Below are 17020 nucleotides of genomic sequence, written 5' to 3'. Positions count from 1 at the left end.
AGATATCATCGCTGAAAGCAAGGATTCAGTCTCAAGAGTCAGATTTAAAATCACAGGAAGATGATCTTAATAGAGCTAAAATTGAATTGAACCGTCTTCAGCAAGAAGAAACACAGTTAGAACAGAGTATCCAAGCCGGAAAAGTGCAGCTTGAGACCATAATTAAATCTTTGAAATCGACTCAAGAAGAAATTATTCAGGTATTTTAGAGTTATTTATTCTTTGTTGTGTCTGCATGAAGCTTGTAACTTAAACCAAAAAGAAAAAAGACATCAGCCAGTAGAAGTAATTGTCAACCCTTGTGACAGTGGCGTGACCGAGACAACCAAGTCCTAAATGTTTTTGCCCACGAATCTCTTTTCTTCATTCTCACCCACTGTTTGTAGTTTCTCCACTTTTTAGCCCCGCCCCCCGGCCATTTGACCTCAGGAACGGAAACCAACAATTTCCCCTCTCGGGAACCAACAATTCCCCCTCTCTAGTTCCAGCTTTGACAACTAACTCCCTTCCTAGGGTTCAGATAAGTTTTCTAGCTCTTTGCCACTTCAGTTTCCCCCATCGTTAAAACAGGATTAGCTCCTGAGAACTACTTTGCTTCTCAGAGGCATTAAGTTAATGAGTGATTGTTTGGAAAGAGCTTTTGAAATTTAGAACTGTATTTGTAAAGTGGTGCAGCAGGGGTGACATTTGCCTGGCCCTCTGGCTCCTCTCAGTTTGGGTCCATTCCCACCGTTCTTTCCTCTGGTGGCTTGGCAGTAGCCTCTGAAATGAAGAGGGAGGTGCCTAGTTCAACCAGCAGCGGGGGAAGCAAGATGGCTCTCTGACTCTCCGCTCTACCCCCAAAGAGCCCAGTGCACGCTTGAAAAGCCCAACCCCCAGGGGCAGGAGAGGTTGGCGGTTGAGCGCTTTTAAGGGGTACATGAAGCTCTTTTCAAATTGTCTTTGACAACTGAATGAACCTCTTTGCATTTGTCCATTTAAGGACCACAGCTGAATGCTGGTAGGCACAGCTTTATTTTTCTCCAGTGGTCAACAGTGTCCATGGACTTCGCCTCCTATATGGCACTTTACTGGGCTAATGACTAAGTCCATGATGATTTTACGATATACATTTCCCTTCTCCGCGTAACCTTCCAAGCTGCTAAAGTCTCAGTGAGATTCCAGAAACAAATATTCCTGAATAGTCAAAGGCAAGAGGGTGCCATTTGGATAGATCTGATCTGTCAGAAAGGCAGTAAGCTCAATTTTACCAATGATTCTCAATTCTCCATGCTAATGGAGGATTGAAGCGGGGCTAGTTGACAGGGAGAGGTAGCCCCAAGGGGGCCTGGGAGTCAGAAGGAACTGGGTTCTAATGCCGGCTCCGCCACTTTTCTACTTGGACATGTTACTTCACTTCTCCGGGCCTGTTACCTCACCTGTAAAACGGGGATTGAAACTGTGAGCCCTATGAGGGACAGGGACTGTTTCTAACCTGATTTGCTTGTATCTACCCCAGCGCTCAGTACAGTTCGTGGTACGCAGTGCTTAAAAGACCTATCCAGGCAGTGAAGCCTGGCGTGGACTGTGGGAAGGGAAAAGATGAGAGAACTCAGTCCATGAGAGCTTAAAATTCTGTCCTGGGTAATCCACAAAGTGGATAATATAGTTCAATCAATCAGTCTTATTTACTGAGCGCTTACTTACTGTGTGCAGAGCACTGTACTAACAGAGTTTGTAGACACTTTCCCTCTCCCCAGTGAGTTTACAATCCAGAGGGGAAGACAGACATTAATATGTTAATAAATTATGGATATAATACATTATGGATCTAGTTGCAGATAAATGAGAATTTAAGTGTGTCTAAGTATCTCCTTTTAGTTTTTCCCAGATGTGTTGTGGTGGGGGTGGGGGTGGCGGGAAGTCACTAGTTTTTTTAGAACCCTTTGGATAGACAACCCTCTAACTCTTTGTTTTGGTTATTTTTTCTCTCTCATGCATGTGTGTGTATAGGCCAGAAGTAAGCTTTCTCACCTTCAAGAAAGTCAACAGGAAATCAGTAGAAGTCTTGAACGTTATAATGAAGTACTGAATGGGATTCATAGTGACAACATGATGAACTTAGATATAAATGAAGGAGTCATACAGAAAGAAAAAGTCAGTTTTGGAGCTATGGTAAAGGTTGACTAAAAGTAATAGTCGGATTTACATTTTGCAGTGTTAAAGGCAAAAAAGCGTACTGGATATGTTAATTGTTCTTGAACTTGAATTGTAAAACAAAGTACTTTTGTTGATACTGTGCTTTCAGAGGCCCTGCAAATCAGGGTATTCATTTCTATATTCACTCCTGACACGATATGAAGAATGCTGAAAATACCACTCTCAGATATCAAGGGGTTAAGTATTGAGTAAATGAAGTTTTATTCTTTTTATTGGAACTGGTTTTAAGGCGGTAGGTCTTAATTCGCTAGCCAAGTATTTGAAAAGTCCATCATGGATTCAGGGTCCTTCAGCTAGGGTGCTGGTTTAGCACATCCAACACCAGTTGGATGGATATATACCTCCCTTGCTTCTGCCGAAAACCATAGTGCTGCTCTGCTTTCTGGAAAAGCTGCCTTTTTTAGGGATAGCATCTTGAAGATTTAAAAAAACCAAACCAAACCAAAAAGCCCCCACAAAAAAACCAAAAAACCCCAAACAAACCAAACACACAAGAAAGAAGATTGAGGAACAAATCAACCAATTCTTGAATCTCTCCAGTGCAAACCTGACTGCCTGTCCAACTGAACGAATTAAGTGTGGGACAGTGGCACCTCCCATGCCGAAGAACAAAAATTCCAGACGATAAATTATGTTTGACGCTTTAAAATTGAGTACCTGATTTAGATTTAGAGGTAGAATTAAAGCTGCATTGGCAGGTCATTCCTTTTATTTAGCTTTTGATTCTCGGGCTGCCTAGCACCCCAAATGGCATCATTCTTTATACCAAATGATAGCTTCCTCCATTTACTTCCAAAATGCCAATTATAATTGCAGGTTTGGGGAAGAAATACAGTTTTCAGACTACTCTTCTTCCTTTTACGCTTTGGGCAGAGCTGAGAGAAAGCAATTTGTCTTGAAGTGAAGCTCACCGCCACGATCCCTTTACCTACTCTCCCTTACTTATTTTCTTCTGGGGCTACAGTTCCCACCCATCTATTCCTAGCTCCATTTGCTTTATTGGTTCTTTTTTCTTGTAACAATGCAGGTTCTTTCTCTCTAAACACCAGACCTATCTCTTTACTTTCACCACATTCTTCACATTTTTCCTTTTTGAATAGCAAAACTAGTCCGTCCTAAAGACTTATGGTCCAACATTACTCTTCACGGAAATTCCTGTACAATGCTTCTTAGCCCAGTTTACCTCTGCAGCTATTGCTTGATGCCTGGGCCATCTCTCTGCCGTTACCTGTTTATTTCATTCACACAGTGGTCCCTTTTCTTGCAGAACATTCAGCTACTGAACCCTTAAATACCTTTTCATTGCTTCCGAAGTGTTCCCAAGGTTGCCGTCTCCTCTGGGAGGTCTTTATTAATAGAGCGTAAACTGCAGGGAGACTCCATCTACCTTACCTTTTATTTTAAGACCCTAATGCTAACATTATTCTTCAGAACATTTTCTGAGCCAGAATTTCAGGATTTGTTTACTCACAAATTGTTGTGTTAATTTCTCCAACTTCATATTCATTTTGTTTTCATTTTTAGGCTCTGGCATTTTTACCCCACATACAAGCTTTCAGAGTTCATTAGTTAGATCTTAGTTTGCGGAACAGTAAATTCATTCTTAAGATAAACGCTCTCCTTGCAGATCTATTTTGCAAGTGGGGTTTCCTTGGTTAAAAAGTGGAAGCGACATGACAATCGGTAAAACTTCTAAGGTGGCCTTCTTTTTTCTACAGATTTTACATTTCTTGTTGTTTTCATTGTTCGTTCTTAAAGCTTGGGCTAAGTTTACACCAAAGTAATTTACTCTTGGGAATGTTGATGTCAAAGATGTAAAGACTCACAACTAGTGTTTAAAAGAAAACTAATATTTATCGTATTGTACAAAAAAGTTAAGTTTCCTTGTTTGTTTCTATTCCTTAATAAACACGGTTTGGAGAGGAATTTTTGTTTACTCTTGGAAAAGACAACTGAGACTACTGTATTTTGGAGGAGAGCGATCTTTGGCTTTAATAACGATGGTATTTGTTAAGCGCTTCTTATGTGCCAAGCACTGTCCTATGCACTGGGGTAGATACAAGATAATCAGGTTGTCCCACGTGGGGCTCACAGTCTTAATCCCCATTTTCCAGATGAGGTAACTGAGGCACAGAGAAGTTTAGTGACTTGCCCAAGTGGCAGAGCCGGGATTAGAACCCACGACCTCTGACTCCCAAGCCTGTGCTCTTTCCGCTGAGCCAGGCAGCTTCTCTTTAGATAGCCCAAGGAGAACAAGCAGCTGAAGAAGCGTACTAGAATTTTCCACATTAGAGCAGATTTTTGTATATGTGATGACATTTGCCAGTATCTTTACTCTTAATACTAAAAAAAAAAATCAATCGTATTTATTGAGCGTTTACTGTGTGCAGAGCACTGTACCAAGAACTTGAGAGAGTAGAATACACCGGAGTTGGTAGACGCGTTTCCTGACCTCAGTGAGCTTACAGGTTAGAGAAGAGCTTAAGAGTGCCCTGGCAACCAAATTCCGTCCCTCTAATCACACTACATTTAATACACCTTATAGAATTAGAGAAGATAATCAGTTATGCAAATTAAAGCCTCTCTGTCTGATCACTCACTGAAAAGTTTTCCCAACCTGGAAGTAATTACCTGCTTGTCATGTTTAAGGCTTGGACAGACATCTAAATACCCTCTAATGGAAAGGAAAAATTAGCTGGTAACCTCATTGAGAGCCGGTGCCCAACTCTGGTGATTAACAAAACTTGACATCTATCTTCTTGGAATTTGTTGGTTTATATAATAAAGTCGATGCAATTGGTGTGCGGCCTACACATTTACTTTGGCTCAAGAAGGTAGATTCTGAAAGTGTTAGGGTTGCAGGACCTACCTTCCTCAGCAAATTAAATGGAAAAATTGGGTTTTCTCATTTAAATCAACCGCACGGAATCTAAATCACGAGCTCGCCCTACCACACTATGCACAGCAGTTTCTTCCCGAGACCTCTCATGATAAAGCAGTCCAAGAATAGTGAATCAGGAAGATAACTCTTCCTGAAAGATGCTGTCCAGGTCCCACTAGGCTCCCAGTGTTATGCAAACCGAAAATTAGGAATTCAGATTTATAGTCCCATATCTGCCTTTAGTGCCCTGTCTAGTATCTAGCTGACACTAATTAGCTCTCGTACTCATCCGAAAGTATAAAAGTACAATCTAAAGTGCCAAATTCGAATTAAAAATGGAAACTTGCACCGTGAGAAAATGCTCTCATTCCCAGTTCACTCTTAATTCTACTCCTCCATCTCCATTCCCAGCCCTTCTTCTTTCTTTTGCAACCGAATTAAATCCCTTCTCACTATAGCCCAGTGGGAAAGATTCCTTTTTGTTCCCCGCCCTGGCCCAGTCATTCCCGTGGAGTAGAACTTTCTCATCAGTTATTTGGTCTGTGACCAAGAACTTCTTCGGGTGCTGGTTTATCACTTGCGTTTTATGGTCATAGTACCGTTCATCTCCATGGGCTTCTTACACTACATGCAGCATCCAGGTTCTTGGACATCTGTACCTAATTGCCTAAGAATCCGACTCTGCTCCCTTCCTTGGGGGAGCCATTTGGTTGGGGGACTCCTGATAATCTTTCTCAGGTAAGGAAAACATGTTCTGTACTCAACAGAAGGCATAGTTCCGGGCTAACCCCTGGGAAAGCAGGGCTGAAGAACACTCAGGTGTTTTTATTGCAGTGACGGTGCCTGAAATAGTAACATAACTTTGTATATTCAAGGACTGATGAAAAACCCCATTGCTAAACCAAATGAATTTCAGATCATTTCTAGTCATGTCTATCGACGGAGAAATGTTTGTATCTCTGCGGCCTTACCTTCTATGTGAATGTATAAGACCCTAGCTTTGTGCTTACAAATAATCCCAGATTTGGGTCTGTTTAATAATGGCTGGGAATTGACATACCCACACTGAACCTTCTGCTGCAGTCAGCATGACTGAAGTCCAATCGGCCTGACCTAATGTTTTCACTATGAGTGTGTTTAACATTAACTAAGGATGTGTCTCATTTCTAAACCCTAGCCATTGCCTAGAGCAGCGAACACTTGAAATGGTAGATTTTTTTCTCCTCCTGATTTGAATGTGCATTGAAAATTGTGTTTTGCCAAGACAATCATTCCATTTAGCGCACATTGCTCTAAGATCTAGCAAAAAATGCACATTTTCTACTTTGTAATCTCATTAGGCAACCCCCCCCCCCCCATATCATAAGTAGTCACATCATTAACTGTGTTTTCCACTACTTAAAAAATGTACTCCTCTAAAAGTTGATAGACCCCCATAAATAAAACATTGTTGTAGTTTCTGGCTCCTTAGTTCACCTTGATTTAAAGATCATTTAATCATCAAAATACTAGAAGGTAACGTGAAAATACTTTTGGAAGTCTCCGTTCCGGTTTGTCATTTAAAGTTTAAAAATCCTTATAGTGTTTCTTTATATAATTCTAGGATGATCCATTCAAGAATAAGGCTTTATTGTTCAGCAACAATGCACAAGATTTGCAAGCAGACCCATTCCAGTCTGAAGATCCTTTTAAGTCAGACCCATTTAAAGGAGCCGATCCGTTCAAAGGAAGTAAGCGAGAGCTGATTTGCAAATTAAGTTGGAGCATATTAATAATGTCTTCACAGACGATGTATTTTTCTCATTACCTAAATATGAAAAGATTTTTTTCCTTTTCATTTTGATCGCAGGTGACCCATTCCAGAACGACCCATTTGCCGAACAGCACGCAACTACTTCTTCTGCAGGTAAAGGTGTTTTACTCTACCTTTTCACGCAGTGCTCCAGGGTCAGTACCCTGTATGGAGGTTTCTGGATCTTAGTTTAAATTGAGGAAATCTAGCAAATAACTTTGTTTCATCTCTGAAGATTTTCCCACTACCCCGAGAAAATGTATTTGGAGAGAAGCAGCGTGGCTCAGTGGAAAGAGCACGGGCTTGGGAGTCAGAGGTCATGAGTTTGAATCCCAGCTCTGCCACTTGTCAGCTGTGTGACTGTGGGCAATCACTTAACTTCTCTGTGCCTGTTACCTCATCTGTAAAATGGGGATTAACTGTGAGCCTCACGTGGGACAACCTGATTACCGTGTATCTACCCCAGTGCTTAGAACAGTGCTCGGCACATAGTAAGTGCTTAACAAATACCAACATTATTATTAAAAGAAGCTGAAAATGAAGTCTTCTCCTCTCCTTTTTGCAGTTTTAAGCCCCTTCTTGTCCATTTCACAGCCAGGCGAGGAGCAATACTGCAAACGAGGCTCCTGCTAGCCAGGTGGTAGTAAGTCCTTGGCCAAAAGAACCTGGCAAACGTCACCAAGTGCCACCCTTTAAAAATGTAAGCCAAGCATCTTTTACACCATGGGAGCTCCATAGAGGTTAAACCACCACCACTAAATAACATAACAAAAATAACATCAATAGCAAATACTGGGGAGGCTAATTATACAAATGGAAAGGCATCCCTCTCCCTGTTCGTCTTCATGCCAGTTTCTTTTTTCTCCTTTGCTTCGCTCACAAATAACCACGTAAAACTTATGAAGGGCTCCTTTTCAGTGGAACTTTACACTGACTATTTGATTTTGCACATCGTTGAATGTACCAGAGATGTATCGGCGCTCGAATCGCTCAGTGTCCTCTTTCACTCACTTTCCATAATTGAATTTTAGATCCTTTTGGAGGAGACCCTTTCAAAGAAACTGACCCATTTCGGAGCCCTGCTACTGAGGATTTTTTTAAGAAGCAAGTAAAGAGTGATCCGTTTACCTCAGATCCATTCACCAAAACCCCTTCCCTGGCTCTAAAGGTAAGTGAGTTTTAAAAATCGATTGTCGTGATGATGTTCGTTATGTTCATTGCAGAGCTTTTTTCATTTTTCTTTTTTAAAAAAATTAATCCTGTAGTATTTTCAAGTAAGCAAAAGTAAATGTTCCAAGGAGTAAATTTCGTTCTTCAGTGTCGAAGAGGATGTCGTTGAGATTGCTGCAAGTCACCGGATATACTCTCCCTATAATGTAGAAGAAAAATAAATGCACTGCAGTTACCGTTTGCGCGGTTCTGAGATCGGTACAGTTTACGTGCTACCACATTTCTTTGGTCCCTCTTATGACCCCCTCGGCCCGAGCCCACGGACCAGCGAGAAGGGACCCAGCCTGTTCACCTCAGACACACAGGCAGTCGTCCGCATGCCTAGTCTATTGGTTCTTTTATTTCTTTCTGTGAATGAAACAATTTCGTGTGCAATTTATCTGGATCGGAGGTTTGTGCCAGCTTTCCATCGTTTTGTGGTATCTTTATTTAGAATCTGAAGTTATTTTCTTTGACAAGAAAACTCAGACTAACGTAGCTCTTGCAAGCCATGAATGACATACTCTGGAGCAAGAAATTTTCCTCATTTTGAGGCTGATAATCACGAAGCGCCCAGCCTTGTGCCATAAAAGGGCTGGAAACGGGTTCCTTTGATTGCTTTTCATCCTTCCTTCTCTCTTATTTAGCCTGACCCCTTTGAAACCAGTGACCCCTTTTCATCTTCAAGTATCTCTTCGAAAGGATCAGGTAGGAGGAAAAGTTATCCTCCCTTTTAATGCTAGTCGATGCATGCTGTTATACTTTGGCTTTGTACTTCCCACAGCCCTCGGCAAAGAAAAATGGCTACCGGGCCATTTTGCAGAAGGAGCCATGTGCCGTTTTCTCGGAGAGAGTTGCAGCCACCGTGGCCACTGCTGAGTTTGGGTCACCATTCCTGAGACCCGCTCAGCGGTCCCGGGTGAAAGGAGTGCTTCCACCCAGGACTCTGGCCTGGGTCTACGGGGAGGAGATCTGGAGACGGAAGCGGGGGCAGCAGGAAGGGTGGCTGCATCGTGGTTGCGGCTCCCTCCCGGAGCCTGGGGCATGATGGATGCCACCGCTGCTGCCACCTCACGCGTAGGGCGAGTCTTCGCTTCCGAGGCTCACACTGCAGTCCTCGATTTTCCCCCCTCCTCCTCCCCCCAGCCCCTGCCCCCCACCGGGCCTATGCCACTGAGGCGGACCGCAGACAGTGGAGAGGGATTGAGGACTGCCACACCGTGGGTCTCAGGAATGAGGACCTGAATCCCCGAAGGGATGGGCGGTGGCACGCGGCCGTCTTTGGCACAGGGATTGACGTCCCATCTGCTGCTACCTGCTGGTCAGTCATGGCCCCCTCTGATCGTATGCCAGGGATCGCCGACGCCCACTTGGCGCAGCTCCTTTTTATCCCTTTCGATCAGTAGACTAGATTAGAAGCTGCGCGGTGTTTTCCCTGAATCCTGGAGAGCAGCATAATGAGCGGACGGCAGGTCCGAGCCTGGTTTCTGGACGTTGTCTCTAATAGTGACAGTGAATTTACGTCATCTGGCCGATCGTCCTCATCAGTGAGTCGGAGGCAGCCGAAGACATCTTGGCATTTTCGGGAAAGCCGGGTTAATTACGAAAGGCATAATAGCTGTAGTGCTTTGGATTGATATTGTGTCTTTCCCGTGAAGAGTGCAAAGCTTGATTGAGGTGGATTCTTCATACTACCCGTGGAAGGTTCCAAGGCTACAGAACCTAATCTGGATAACGGGAAATGAGAAACCTCAAGGGAGTTTTTGGAAATCCCTTTTAACTCTAGAAATTCATAGCCTTGACTTGGAATCTCTGCCTTACCCTGGGGACTCTTCAGTGTCCTCCAGTTTCGATGTTTTGATTGGGGACCATTCCCGCCCTCCCAAATACTCAAAACGACCTTCGCCACCCACAGATACGGCAGCCCCACAGAGGGGATTTCAACTTAAGGTGTATGGATGACATCTCCCCAAGAATATCTACTCCACCTCATCCCTTCCCTTTCAAGATTATTTGATTCTTTCAGGATAGTCAGTTGTGGTTTTTGCAGGAAACACACTTGTCATTCCTTTTGATCACTAAGAATTATGGCTGGTTTGAAATGCTAATAAAGTGGTAATGAATATTTTGTATTGTTTCATAGGCTCTAGTCAAGGTATAGATTGGGTATGTATTTTTTAGGGTTTTGCCCGGTTTAACCCAGTTTCTATCTCCTGAATCTATTTTTCAAATTTTAAATTAACTACCCCCTCAACACCCCCCCCCAAAAAAAAACCAAATTAAAATTCGTTCAATTTGAATTAACTTTTACAGAACCAGAGTGGAGTTAATTCAATGTACAAATCCATCCAAATTCTGCCGAGATTGGCTTGTCAAATTAGTGCATTTGTGTGCTGAATTTTCAATATCTCCACGGTCAGACTCAACGTGGACCTTTCAGTATGATATCTGGATGGTTTGATCATTTTAGAATGCCTCAGCAATATTTTTTTCTGGCAGGTTTTTCTTCTTCCCATTTTATAAGAAATCGGGAGATCCCTCAGGTGACTGGTCAGTTTGCTTCTCGCTCCAATATAAAACGCTCAACTCCAAACTACAGTTTGGATCTTACTAAATTTTGAACCGATCCTGGAGCCCAGTAGCCTAAATGAAGCAAGGTTGCCTAGTTCCGATGTCACGTGTTCATCTAGCTATTTGCCAATGCCAGAAAGAAGTATTATTATTACTACCCAAGAAACATTTGCCATGCAGATGTTATCATATTTAAAAGTAAAACTCCCAAACGTTTGTAAATCTTTGAAATTTAATCCCAATTGTGCTCACATTAAAAAAAAAAAAAGTGATTACCCCAACTTTTATGTTTTTAACCCAAAAGATTCATACCCTTAAGCCTAGCAATTTGGCCAGGGACCGTATAGCAATAATAAATGGCATAATGAAAGCAGAGTGGGATTTATGAGTTTTAGAAAAGTAATCATTTTTGATACTTTGACAAATTGCAAGAGAAAATGGCTGGGCTGTTATTTTCCAGTCTTATTAACTTACTGCATGTCTTTTTATGCTGAAAGCCTGCAATTTTTCCTTTCTCCTAAAAGGAAATTTTTTATGACTCATGAAAAGTGTTGACTTTATTTGGTACTAATTACAGATCCCTTTGGAACTTTAGACCCTTTTGGAAGTGGTGCTTTCAGTAGCAATGAGGGCTTTGCAGACTTCAGCCAGATGTCAAAGGTAATCGCTGTTCAAAAGAGCACCAATTCGTCTCTAGAAGTTGTTTTTTTTTAGTTGATTATTTTGGTATGAGATCTGATGAATAATTTGGAATGCAGTTTATGCATTTCTAAAACTTCTTTTAAATTCAAAATCTCATCCTACAGTGTCATCATTACCAAAAAAAAAAAAAAAGAACCAGGATATTGAATCAATGACTCCTCCAGGGAGGGGCTCTAGAAGGCTTAGAGTCAATTTTCCTGCCACCAGGTAAAATTGCAGCTTAAATTACTGCACTTGGGTGGTTCACTGTAGTGTTCATAGAAATCCTCCACTGGGGGAAACTCCTCATCCTCCTTTCAGTCTCCCATTTTACTGTCTAAGAGGCTTTTTGGTCAGCATTGAAGGGTATCTTCAAAGGTCTTAGAAAACGTTGGGCTCTCTCCCCCTTTATCTCTCATCTCATTCAGTTTGGGCAGTCAGAGCAAAATTTTTCAAGGCCTAGGCAAATTGACATCAAATCTGAATTCAGCGATAAAGGTTTGTCAAGGTCTGTGTTCTTGGTAGCACTTGTCTATTAGCCCTGATCAAATCTTTTGGCAGTCGTAGCGAGCATTCATTGTTTGAATTTAACGCTTTTGCTATGGCCAACTCTTTGTGAAATGAAACGCCGTGACTCATTCGTACCTTGTTCCTCTACTGTAGAATACCTAGAGAGAGTGGAACAAAATACCCCCGGGATCCTGGATTCCTGTGACGAGAGGCTTAGAGGGTGTGATTATAGCATTGAGCTTCTGAGAAACCTTTGAGGTTCTTTTGGGGCTTCAAAGAATTATGTGAACATACACTACCTGCAAGTAGGCTGTCTGTATGAAGGGAAATCACCATTGCATGTTCCATGAAGGGAAAATGTCACTGCCTTCTGTGGTGGTTGACAGAAGTGGGAGAGAAAGGGGTCATTCAACTTAGTGGGGGTTGGGGAAAGAATAGCCATGGGAGAGGTAGCAGTAAAAGCATTCATTCATTGAATAGTATTTATTGAGGGCTTACTATGTGCAGAGCACTGTATTAAGTGCTTGGAATGTACAATTCAGCAACAGATAAGAGACAATCCCTGCCCAATGACGGGCTCACAGTCTAAACGGGGGAGACAGACAGCAAAGCAAAACAGAACAAAACAAAAACAAGACAACATCATCAAGATAAATAGCATCATCAAGACAAATTAGTGGATAGAGCACGGGCCTGGAAGGCAGAAGAACCTGGATTCCAATCCCGGCTCTGGCAGTTGTCTTCTGCGTGACCTTAGGCAAGTCACTTAACTTCTCTGTGCCTCCATTACCTCATCTGTCAAATGGAGATTAAGCCCCTGAGCCCCAACGTGGGACAGAAACCGGGTCCACCCTGATGGACAGTGCCTGGCACAGAGTAAGTGCTTAACAAATACAAAAAAAAAAAGCAGGATGGGGTGGTTGAGAGAGGGAAGAATGGAAACTGTAGCAGCAGGAATAGGCTTTGCAATCAAAAGATTGGCAGAGACTAGTAGAATAGCCCTAGAAGTGGCAGCAGGAACTATGACAACGATGCTTGCGAGCTGTGTCGGGAATAGAGCCTTGAGGGGATGGTGGGATGCTGATTAGTTAGACAGGAGTCCTGATAACCAATCAACATACCTCCTCCTTTAATATGTTAGGCTTGTGTGAGAGATCGTGGTTCTTTAAAATGGAATAAATTCAGTGACGCAAATTGGAGAACCGTCACAAAGTGTGCTGCTTTCTCCCAACCTTTTGAGGTTTTTTTTGTTACCTTTCCTCTCTGTCAAAAAGATCTCAGTGCCTTCGACCCTATGACTGGGTCCGCGTCGTCGTCCTCTTTATCATCCCGAGCATTTATCAAGCAGCTGCTGTGTACGGGGCAGGTCCTTGGGAGCATATAGCGGAAGTAAAGGACACGGCCCCTATCCATTCAGTTGAGTGGAGGAACCATATAATGATGATGGTATTTGTTAAGCGCTTACTACATGCCAAGCACTGTTCTAAGCACTGGGGTAGATACAAGGTAATCAGGTTGTCCCACTTGGGGCTCACGATCATATTCCCCATTTTACAGATGAGGAAACTGAGGCACAAAGAAGTCAAGTGACTTGCCCCAAATCACCCAGCTGATAAGTGGCGGAGCCGGGATTAAATGGCCAAATATAGAATAGGTAAAAGAGGAAGCAGAGATACAATGGTAAAAACAAAAGGAAGCAATTAAATAGGTAAACAAGCAGATATATGCTGAGTGCTAAGGAGGCTTTTGGGATGGCCTGAAGTGCTTTACTAGCGGGGTGTTGAAATTGGGGAGGAATGTGATATGGGCGGATTTGAAGTGCAAGGCAGTTTTTTTTTGTGGTTTGTCTTTTAGGGTATTTAAGTGCTTACTATGTGTCGAACACTGTTCTAAGTGCTGGGGTAGATACAAGTGAATTAGGTTGAACACAGTCCCTGTCTCACATGGGGCTCACAGTCTACATAGGAGGGAGAACAGGAGAAGTGAATCGACTGGCCCAAGGTGACACAGTAAACGGTAGAGCAAGGATTAGAACCCAGGTCCCCTGACTCCCAGGCCCGTGCTCTTTCCGCTAGGCCACGGTGCTTCTCTGCAAGAGGAACATTGTGAGCGATGGGTCAGAAAGAAGCGTCACAAGCAAGGTATATTAGAAGGTTAGTTGGGGAGGAACAAAGAGAGTGGGAGAAGAGAAGGAAGAGGTAAGTGGAAGACCATTGAGGGAGAGCCTTGAAACCAGTGGCTTAGAGTTTTTGTTTTATGTGAGAAGAAATGAGTAGCCAATGGAGGTTTTTGAGGTGGGGAGTGACATGTTCCAAAAAGTGTTTGTGTTGGATAGGCTGGTGAGGAGAGAGGTTTGAGGCTGTGAGACCATTAAAGGAAGCCGTTAGAGTAATTCAGCTAGGCGGTGATGAAATCTTGAACTAGAGAGGAGAGGCAGGTCTCTGAAATATTACCGAGAGGGGTCTGCAACCTTTTCATGTGGAAGAGCCATATGAAATGAAGCCTTTGAGAAGCTGGTGTGCTAGCAGAAGGTGTGTGTGCGGGGGAAGGGGGCGGGGGGGCAGGGGGGCAGTTGGGAGAGGAGGAAAAAATGAGAGAGTGACCATGAATTCCCAGTTATTCCCGTTCATTTGGGAAAGGGAGAGAGTAGGTGCCAGAGTGGCAAAGCATTGTGCCTGCTGTGATGACATCTCACTGACCCCTCCTTCTCTTGCTCCTCCTATCAAGGAATCAGTGGTATTTATTGAAGACTTACCATGTGCTAGCCTGTGGGAGAGTACACTTTAACAGTTGGTAGACACAGACCCTGCCCACAAAGAGCTTTCAGTCTACACGGGAAGATAGACCTTAAAAGAAACTACAGATTAGGGGATGTCATAGAGGAGAAGGATATTTTCATAAGTGCCCTGGAGCTCCCGAGCTGCCGACGTCGCCACTCTGAACATGGCTTCTATGCTCAGTACAGTGCTCTGCACACAGCGAGCACTTAATAAATATGACTGAATGAATGAAGAGGAGATGAATCCTTTCCTCCGATATGTGTGTAGGGAGCACAGAGCCTCGCACGGGGCTCTTCTTGCCCCAATCCATCAGTCAGTGGTATTTAATGAGTGCTTATTGTCAGCCAGTCGTATTTTGGAGCGCTTACCATGTGCAGAGTATTGTACTAACCGCTTGGGAGAGGACAATATAGCAGACACATTCCCTGCCCATCGTAATCTTACAGTCTAGAGGGGGAGGCAGATATTAATGTAAATAGATTACAGATATGTACATAAGTGTTGTGGGGCTGGGCGGGGGGAAGGGCTGAATAAAGGGAGCAAGTCAGAGTGACGCAGAAGGGAGCGGGAGAAGAGGAAAGGAGGGCTTAGGGAAGGCCGCCTCTTGGAGGTGGTGTGCCTTCAATTATTGGGCGCAGAGCACTGTACTGAGTGCTTGGGAGAGTACAGTTGAGTAGGTAAACACTATCCCTGCCCTGAAGGCCACCTGTCCGGAATGCAGTTCACTGTTGTCAGTCTGTTCTCGCCCCATCCCTGGCCTGCAGCTCACTGCCGTCGTGTGGTGCCCGGAGGCCGTGGGTGGGGAGTTGAGCGTTCCTGTCCCGGTTCGGCTTGGCTGGCTGGCCTCGACGCCACCGTTGCTCACACAGGTGCCGGGGGCAAAGAGAAGCAAGTGAGAGCATCCTTAGCTTCCCTGGTCATCCAGTGAAGACTGTGGGGACCCCACAGTTCCCTGAGCCGAGGCCCGCGTCCCGCCGGCAGAGCCGAGGACTGGGGCGACCATCTTGACTCCCCCGTCGGCCCCTTTCTTGCTCACAGGGGTGGGGCCAGGTGAGCTACTTCCCTCCAAGGAAGCCGTGAGGGAAAATTAACAGTGTTGCCATCACAGCAGTGAGTCTGCCCTCAGAGTGGGCACCCATGCCGGCAAGCCGCATCTGTTTCCATCTAAGTATCTGAAGGATCCAGACACTGCCTCTGGGAGGTAAATGACTTAGAGGAGCCAAAGATAACACTAAGGGTGTGACCTTCTGGTACAGGAAGAAAGAAATGAGGCAGGAGGAAGGAGAATCTGTGAGGCAGGTGGGAGGACAAGGCTGGAGATGTAGATCTGGGAATGATTTGCGTAGAGGTGGAGCGGAAACTGACCGAGTTTTTGAGCTGCCCCAGAGAATGAATCTAGAATGAAAAGGATGAAGGACTCAAAACGCTGATGGACATCTCAGTGAGAAGAAGATGATGAACCGACAAAGGAAATGGAGGTGGAGTGGTCAGAGAAGTAGGAGGGTGCTGTTGGTATCACCAAGACCAGAGAGCGATTTGTAAGAAGGAGTGGTCAACTGTGTCAAGGCAGTCGTGGAGGACTTGGGCGGAGTAGAGCCTCTTATATCTAACCAGAAGGTTGCCTGGTCTTGACATAAAGTGAAGAGGTCAAAATCAAGATTATAGAGGGGGCTCAAAAGAGAGGTGGAGGAGAGGAAGTGGAGGAGGCCACTTGAAGGAATTTGGGAGGGACAAGAGCAGAGAGAGAGATGGGGCGATAGCCGGCAGGCACAGGGGGCAGAGGGCTGGCTTCTGCAAAAAAATTGGGTTCCTTCATTCATTCAATCGTATTTATTGAGCGCTTACTGTGTGCAGAGCATTGTACTAAGGGCTTGGAAAGTACAATTGAGCAATAGAGACAATCCTTGCCCACAGTGGGTTTACAGTCTAGGAGGGAGGAGACAGACAGCAAAGCAAGTAAACAGGCATCAATAGCATCAATACAAATAAAATAGAATTATAGATTTAATAGAATTATGGGTATAGGGTTCCTTTGGAGATAGAAGGGAAGTAGCTAGAGGACAGTGGGAGGGTGAAGATAATAAACAGTGAGAGAGGGATGAGGATCAGAGCAAGTATTTTTAAGAGGTGGGGTGGGGGTGCGGGGAATAGAGTCCAAGGTCCCAGCAGAGGGGGTAGATTTTTAGGCTCAGGCAGGATACCTCTGGGGAGACAGCTGGGAAGGAGGCAGAGGGGATCCTTTGAGGGGGTTTGGATCTGGTCTCTGTCTTGTCAACAGATAGTTAACGAGGCCATATGAAGTCAGAGAGGGAGAAGATGGGGGAACTGGGGACTTTAGATGAGAGTTAAAGGTTGGGAATAGTCGGTGAGGGAATCAGTTAGGGAGGAGTAGTAGTA

The 17020-nt window shown here is 44.1% G+C and overlaps 1 protein-coding gene across 7 annotated transcripts in view; it reads left to right on the top strand.

Annotated features, from left to right (window-relative positions):
- The window catches only part of EPS15L1 (epidermal growth factor receptor pathway substrate 15 like 1), a 138283-nt gene that overhangs the window by 60642 nt on the left and 60621 nt on the right, over window positions 1-17020 (top strand). For 4 of the 7 annotated variants that reach the window (XM_029051716.2, XM_029051713.2, XM_029051719.1 and 1 more), the window contains 7 exons: window positions 3-200; window positions 1993-2154; window positions 6684-6810; window positions 6930-6986; window positions 7904-8040; window positions 8729-8789; window positions 11230-11312. In XM_029051716.2, the coding sequence (XP_028907549.1) occupies window positions 3-200; window positions 1993-2154; window positions 6684-6810; window positions 6930-6986; window positions 7904-8040; window positions 8729-8789; window positions 11230-11312 (825 nt within the window). The remainder of the gene's footprint in view (window positions 1-2; window positions 201-1992; window positions 2155-6683; window positions 6811-6929; window positions 6987-7903; window positions 8041-8728; window positions 8790-11229; window positions 11313-17020) is intronic. The other 3 variants (XM_029051714.2, XM_029051715.2, XM_029051717.2) reach the window with 3 other exon arrangements.

The sequence above is a fragment of the Ornithorhynchus anatinus genome, chromosome X1 (assembly GCF_004115215.2).
Source record: "Ornithorhynchus anatinus isolate Pmale09 chromosome X1, mOrnAna1.pri.v4, whole genome shotgun sequence".
NCBI classification, from domain to species: Eukaryota; Metazoa; Chordata; class Mammalia; order Monotremata; family Ornithorhynchidae; genus Ornithorhynchus; species Ornithorhynchus anatinus.
Note: the sequence above shows the minus strand (reverse complement) of the source record. Positions and strands in the feature narration are given on the sequence as shown.